The 8,206-nt window shown below is 34.1% G+C and overlaps 1 protein-coding gene across 5 annotated transcripts in view; it reads right to left on the reverse strand.

The window, feature by feature from the left end:
• The window catches only part of LOC113231662 (sushi, von Willebrand factor type A, EGF and pentraxin domain-containing protein 1), a 115,713-nt gene that overhangs the window by 58,641 nt on the left and 48,866 nt on the right, over positions 1-8,206 (reverse strand). For all 5 annotated transcript variants that reach the window (XM_026466101.1, XM_026466100.1, XM_026466097.1 and 2 more), the window contains one exon: positions 441-516. In XM_026466101.1, the coding sequence (XP_026321886.1) occupies positions 441-509 (69 nt within the window). In that variant the 5' untranslated portion in view covers positions 510-516. The remainder of the gene's footprint in view (positions 1-440; positions 517-8,206) is intronic.

Consider the following 8,206-nt stretch of genomic DNA (forward strand, 5'->3'; position numbering starts at 1 on the left):
TCGTTTACCTTAGTTAAACGAAATCGTGGTACCATGAGTTTGGACTTAGTTCTAAGGTTAATATTATGGATATCTTCTTTCTTAACGATATTATGTATGTTTTTATGGGCTTTTAAAATATTTGAGTAAATGTACTGTGATGCCACAGTCATGATACCAGTCTCCTGAAACTTTTCTCTGAGAGAAGGTAGAGAACCTAAACGCTACACAGAACAGTAGCTACCACTGCCTTATCCTGGAAGTGTCAAAGATAATTATTAGCTCTGTTACTAAGCGCCTTTGAGCACATCTTAAAGAAATCGTTTACTTTTGTTGATTGCATTGCACTAGCCGAGAGTTTAATTAACTAATCGTCTATTGAACCTCATGGTTTCAGAGCTTTACTCTGTGTGAGAATGAATTACGCAAAGTTTTAAATGAACGTAGCCTGTGCCACTTACCTCTGAACTAGCTGGTGTTGCAAGTAGGAGCGCGACGACACAGAGTGCCGCCGGACACCTTATCAACATCGTAAATCTGAAACAAGCATCATAAAGCTTAGAATTGTTAAAGATATACTCGTACTTACATTGTTCTTTACTAGCTTTACTACATTGTTCTTCTAACAGAGTGCTTGACGAAAACATTAAATTGTTTGGCGTCAAAATGTTGAGTTTCTTGTCTCGTAGACGACACAATATTTCTAAAATGGAGACTGAAAGTCTTTTATATTAAAGTACTAAAACTAAGCCAGCAGAAGGAGTTCAATGACAGTACATATTGCAGAAATTATCTTCAAAGCCAAATTCAAATAATCTTTATTTCATAGGTAAGCAAATTACACTTGAAATTGTCATACTGATTGAACTCTATCGCTCATTCGCAAGGCAGATTCCACTGAGAAGATTGAGCAAGAAATTCTAAGGATTGCTCTTTGTAAATATACATGTGCATACGTTTATTATTACAATATTTAATATAAACATCTTAGATCGAGACTACCTGCAAAAGCTAAACGGGTCACTACCACGGATTTTCGTCATTCAAGTACGCAGAAGCACCTTTAGTATACATTTTTTGTTTCTAACCTCGTAAATGTCAAATTTGGAATACCAGTCGGGATCTTATTATACTAGCGTATATATTGCCCTTAAATGAACTTGAGACTTATGAAGACGTCAAGAATAGCTAGTTTATTTTTATTCTTCGTATTAATGTTACATCTGTCGCTATTGTTCGTATTAAAAATATTTTTCTTAAAATTAATAACATTTTCACAAATGTACTGCGATGTTAGTGTAAGAATGTTAATCTCCTTAAACTTATCTCGCAAAGACACTCTGGGACACAGATTGTAAATTGCCCGTTTTTGCAGGAAAGATTCTATTAATATCGGCGGCATTACTCCAATGCTAAATGTAAACCAATCTAGCAGTTTCGACGTCTGAAAAATTGCGTATTCTTTTAATCGCGTGTACTGCAGAAATGAGCCGTTTTGATAACTTACTTATATGTGGACACCATTGCATTATATGTGGACACAATTTAGCATTAAAGTAGCATACCTAGAAATACAACGGTATCTACAAGGTTCAATTTTTCGTTTCTAACTATAGTGTTTATTTTCAAGGTTATTATCAAGCATATACAAAGCAATCTACTACTTTAGATATAGCATTATTCACATCGTCACTGTAAACGTATAGTTAGAACAAGATTCACTAAAATATCTTCTGCGTTATTGACGATATCGAATTCAATGGTGAGATACCAGTTGTTTTCTATAAATAGATTGTTGAAGCAAACAAATAAAGGTACTTGTACCAAGAGAAACTGGAAAAATAAATACGATTTCTGATATCAGACCGAGCGGAAAGCTCTCAAATAACCTGCGATAGCCATTTATAAGTGCGACAGCTAAGTCAGAAAGAAACTTCCTACGTGCTCTTAAAGGCGACTAAAATAAATGGAAATTATGAAAACACATGCACAAACACATTTCGTACAGAAGTTAATGTTGAACATAGTAGCGATAATTTTATGAGTGAAACTACTTTAAAATGAGATCATAAACATCGCTATTTCTTTGCTACGTTTGTGAATTGTTTTATGAATCGCGCTAATTTAATTAAATTACATATCAAGTTTTCAGGTTTTGTCAATTGCTACATAATAGAAAAAAACAAGTATACGCCATTACGAATCCGAAAAAATAGATTTATTTTTAATAAATTATTATTTAATCATTTATTCTTCAGGACTCACATAATACACATTTAACGAAAGGAAAGTATAGACTAAAGTTTCTATTTAAATCAGAAATTTCTTCCTGCAGACCTAACCAAACTTTCAATAATAATAACTAAAATAAAGTATCTTACGTGCACTTGAAATGAAAAAATACATAACATGAAAGCTTATATATTATTGAAAGGAAATTAGTTAATTGTACTTAAATTATTTATGCACGTAAACTGATGTAACTGATGTAATAATTAGGAAAAAAATGTTTAAACGTATAGACGTTTAGACGTATAGACGTATAGGACCGATACGTAATATATGGACATGTAAACTGAACACGTACGTGGGAATTTGCATTCCGTTTAAATCAATACCACATGAAAAATGTATTCGAATTCATGTTGACTGTTTACTCTTTCGAATTTCAGTTGGAACTCATCATAATTGACTATTGGCATTAATTAAGTCTGTTTAAACACGTAATAAATTAATTTGGCTTATTTGTGCCTAATATTGATGAATGGATATTCATTTACGTTGGTTAAGCAAACATTTTAGTTTTTGCACATTATTTAAGTTCGTACGTAATTGTTTCGCACCTCTTATATAACGCCACATCTGCAAAAATGACAACTTTTCAGGATACCGGGTTTAGAGATTCTACGAAATTAGTCGATAAAATTTTTTTTGCTTAAATAGGAGAGATAAAATTTAATAAACACTACGTACTGTTTGGTACATGAAAAAAACACTAAAATCCAGATAGATAAATCTAAACTGCCTACCCCGTATTACTTTTATGCTTTTTACGCAATAGAAGCACTTTTGATGCAAAATTACATGTGGTTTTATCCTAACAAAAAGAAAAAGACACAATTATACTTAACGTCTATTCCAAACTCTACCAGAGGTCAATGTCTACCAGTAATAAAATGACACAACCAGTTTACAAAACTACTAATAGAGAGCAGAGAAGAACTGTTTCATGAACAAATAGCATGTCATCATTTTGATTAAGCGGCTAGATGTCTAAATAATAACTAAAATACTACAGGTTGACGAAACACAGCTCTATTTCGCTTTGCTAGATACTGGACCGTAACAGGCAAACAATATTAGGCAATCGTTAAAGTGCTCTAGAGAAAGAGGTAGAGTTCGAAATCAATAATAAATTAATAGCAAAGTTAACTTTTTCAGTTATTAGGGTTGCCCTTTCCTTTAGAACGTTAAGCGAGTAACCTTATTATCCTATTACCCAAGGGCCGTCATGGACCGAAACTGTAACGTGTACGACTTTGTAACTTAATATCTAGGTTTTAAGGATTTAATTCGGGAGTAAGATATCGTCATCGAGTTTATATAAGAACCGAAAGAAAGAATTGTCTGTAGGAAAAAGGTCCCAACTGTGTTCAATTATGTTTCGTTAGCTTATATTGAATTGTGGAAATTTGTACGCTATTTCGTAACTGAATACATGAACTAAGTCCCCTGAGCTAATACTCAAACTAAGGAACTCGCTGTAACTATGTAATATAAACTAATCTAATATAATATACTATAATAATATAATATACCATAATAATATAATATATATATTCATCATTATATGCAAAATTTTCTAAACATTTTGTAAAAATTGTCTTCCGTTTGACCCTATTCTTTTAACAGTAACAATGATTTTAACGATTATCTGCGAGTCAGGCTTAGCTTAGTGCAGGAATCGTAGGAAATTATCTGTACGCGATATACCTACGCTACAATTGAGTTGCGTTTCCTGGTTCTTTGTCACAATTTAAATTGTAATGTACTTACACAATCTCATTGTAAATAAATTATTTTGTATGTATAACTCAGAGGCGAAAATTTTGATAACATTTTCAATATTTTTTTTTATCTTAGTTATTTTATTTTATTTTTGCTGTTATCTCTGGGTCACAGGTGCAGTGGCAGTGCCTCTCAGATTTTTGCGATTTAAAGCTCTGAGTAGCACTGCACCTGACATGGATAGGCGTGTCGCTTATCGCCAGGCGCATGACTTGTTCGTCCCGTCACTTGTTATCATAAAAAAAAATCTTTTTACTTTCTTTCTTACTACTTATTTCGCACCATCAGTGTATCAATGTCACATCTACAAAATGACAACTTTTCAGGAGAGAGGATTAAAGATTCTACAACCGATTTTTTTTAAATTATCTCACTGTGTGGCACTGCCGGGCAAAGGTCTCTCCTCTTAACGCTCGCAAACATCGCGTTGCAAGCAAGATGCTTATATACATACTCCACTGGAGTCTATACTTAGAATTTCATGTAGTTTTTTTATATATAGTATCAAGTGACGGGATGAACTAGTGTGCCTAATGGTAAGTTACACGCCTGTCCATTATAGTTGCAGTGCCACTGAGAGCTTTAAATCGCAAAGATCAGAGAGGCACTGCCACTGCGCCCGTCACTCTGACCCTTAAGTTGACAAGTCCCATGTGCCTGTAATTTCACCAGTACCCTTACCCTTTAAAACCGGAACATAGCAATGCTGACATTACTGCTTGTGGGCAAAAATAGGTAAGGAATAAAAACAGAAATAGGAAAGTAGTTGCTTCATTTCAAATTAACAAACAAAAATAAATTAAAGCTATCTCTATATACGCGCAGGTGACGCGCGTTTACGACGCGTATACTCGCGTTCGGCGCCGTGTATAAAATACGTCGTGTAAGTATCACTTTTTTAAATAAGTGTATCACGATGAAGACTTTATTACGTTGTAAAATTTCATAATGACTTTGTATGTAAGATCTTTGATAACGATACTTTCAAATAAAGAATTCCACCGTCTCCTTGATCACGTACCGTTCAAATAGTAGATCTAAATTAATTTCGAGCACAATGATGTAGTAAATTAGGAGAAGATTTGAAGGTGAAGTATCCCTTTAGGGTGGAATTTAAGCCACATCAAGCGTACTGACAATGCCATAAAATACGTGGTAAGTACAGACGCGGTGCCGAAAACTCGGGTCCAACCCTTATAACATCGTTGAAAAGGACGGCCGTGATACACGAATTTCAAAGAAACGGCGTCGAATATTGATTTGACACGCCTTGTGACAATTATGAAGTGTATAATATTGAGTTTATAAAGACCTACATCTACATCTAGGTCAATAGATTGGTCGAAGTGTGTTTTATATAGAATAGAAACATTGCATCTTATCTTATCATATTCTTTACTTAGGAATCGCGTATTTAGGGTGAAAACGCGACTGGTAGCAACAATATTTGCCCAACGCTTTGGGACCTTTGCATTTCCTTTTATTTACAACAGAATTGCAAAAATATGCGACATTAAAGAGAGCTCTATTCACAAAGCGAAGAGAATTATTAGGTCACATATCCAGTCTTGGAACTATGATCCTACAGAAAGCTTCTTATGAGTCGTTAGGTGAGTGGGTTGGTTGTGGTTCTAGTTGTTGCCATTCATTGTTTTGACAGGAGTTGTCAAGTTGAAGTGACTGCCTGTTGGGGTGGCTATTGGTAGTTTCCAGTTGTGAACATGATTACATTTTCATTCACGTGAAGCACCTTAGTAGTTGGTAATAATTATTATTAAATATAAATATTCCTTTTTGTAATAATATGTTGATCACAATTGTTTTAAATTCATGCTATTTTACTTAATACAATCTATAATAATCCCTATATTACTATATATATTCTTATGCTGGATTTAATAGATATATAAGTTCTTATTATTTGTAAAATATAATCGTAACGTAACAAGCAACGCTATGCAATGCCGGAACTAATAAATGGAAACCGTAATAGGGTCGCTACAGGACAGGCTTAGCCTAGTGTGGGACCACTTGTAATGATTCACAATGTTTTCAGGCATGGCATCACGTTATCTACGCATGTTTTTGTTAATGTTTAACACATACTTAATGTTAATTTAGCATAAGACTTTTGTTCTTTTCTTAAAAATGTAAATATGTTAAGTATTTTGTTTTTTTTTGTGTTTGTGATGCCAAAATAAATATATTCTATTCTATCTAATATAATATAATTAATTTGTAAACTGTTGAAATCAGCCCTTTTAATGTAAAGAAAGGAATATTTTAAATTTGTTATTGCTGATATAAATTTTAATAATTAAAAAAAAAACTAATTTAAAGCAATTCATTTTAAGTTAAATATAAATTACATAACATAAATCGCCCTGCCCTGTAGGAATACATGGCTGGTTTTTATATTTCGTTAAGTTTCAGATTATCAGTGTGACACAATTATGTGTGTTTAAGGGTCGTATTCTAGAACTCTACTCAATGCTCAAGTCACGATTGCACTGGAAACACAAGCACTGGAAATACGACCCTAATGGCAGGGACTTGAGTATGAATTCGAGTGCTTTAAACCATACTCAAATCCTGACTTGAGCATTGAGTAGAGTTCTACAATACGACTCTTAGGGTCGTATTCTAGAACTTTATTCAATGCTCAAGTCAGGATTGCACTGGCAACACAAGCACTGGAAATACGACTCTAATGGCAGGGATTTGAGTATGATTTCGAGTGCTTTAAACCATACTCAAATCCTGACTTGAGCATTGAGTAGAGTTCTAGAATACGACCCTAAATGTAGTATCAGTTGTCAACCTCCTTACCTATTTCTACCACCAAGCAGTAATGTGCCATTACCGCATTCCGGTTTTGAAGGGTAAGAATGATGGTGAAATTACAGGCACATGGGACTTCTCTCAGGCTGACGGTCGCAGTTGTGGTGCCCCTCAGGTCTTTGCGATTTAAAGCTCTAAGTGGCATTGCAACTGCTATGGACAGGCGTGTCGCTTATCACCAGGCGCACGACTTGTTCGTCCCGTCACTTGGTGCCATAAAAAGATTTAAATTAAGTATGTATAAATTGGTCAAAGCATGAAATCCAATGTCGTTGTTTAAGGTGACGAGAGGGAGGATAGTTATGTTCTCTCGTTTTATACATATTAGTTTAAAAACGTTCAATGTTATTCAGTGTTAGAGAAATAGGCGGCCGTTTTTTGTACGACAATGTCAATTTTTCGAATGGAATGAACACGTATATTGTATTATATGTAAATAGAAAAGTGAAGGCCATTATATCGGAAGTCACATTTTACTATTATAGTACAAAATTCTTTAATTTTTATTATTTAAATATAAGCCAGAGCGGTATAACATTATGTAATATGCAAATTGTTCAAAGCGATAAAACAAAAATAAACAACGTTTGGAATTCCTAATTTCCCTTTATACTTTTTTTACTCATTATTAAAACATATTGCCCTCCTTGTCACAACAAACGCATTTGTATTTTGATAACTTTTGAGATATTGGCGCCAAAATTTTTTTAACGTCTATTACACTGATTTTGCTTATTAATAAAAGTGAAACTAAATAAGATATAAAAAAACCGCTTATAGGGGCTGTAGATCAAAGAAACGATTCTTTGATTCTACGTCTACTCCCGTTCGGTCCGATATCCATCCGGAACAATTAAGCATGTTGCGAATGAAGCTTCTGTTAGGTTGCAATCATGACCAGGTCGTATTTTGCATACTACATTGTATACTTAGAATAATAACGCATAGAATGATAGTTTCATATCAAACGAACTGTCACAAGTGAGGCAAAAACCAAATTCATGTAGGCGTAAGCAACTTGTAACTACGCTCGTCGGCACGCACACAAATATACAAATAATGATGCCATGGAATAACATTTCCCTCAAAAGTGGGGAAATTGTATCTTGCTTAACTCATCATTAAGTTAAAGGTGCCTACAGATTTGCCCGACATTGTCGATCAGGTGCCTACAGATATGCTCGGTTTTGTCGATGAAAAACGAATATAGCACTTATTTGTAAATCCAAGATGGCGGACACGATTTTTCAAAATATGCTATATGGGTATCCTTTTCGAGGTATTTGGGGATGCTCATTACGAATATGGCACTCATTTC

The sequence above is a fragment of the Hyposmocoma kahamanoa genome, unplaced genomic scaffold (assembly GCF_003589595.1).
Source record: "Hyposmocoma kahamanoa isolate Upper Pololo Valley unplaced genomic scaffold, ASM358959v1 66, whole genome shotgun sequence".
Classification (NCBI taxonomy): Eukaryota; Metazoa; Arthropoda; class Insecta; order Lepidoptera; family Cosmopterigidae; genus Hyposmocoma; species Hyposmocoma kahamanoa.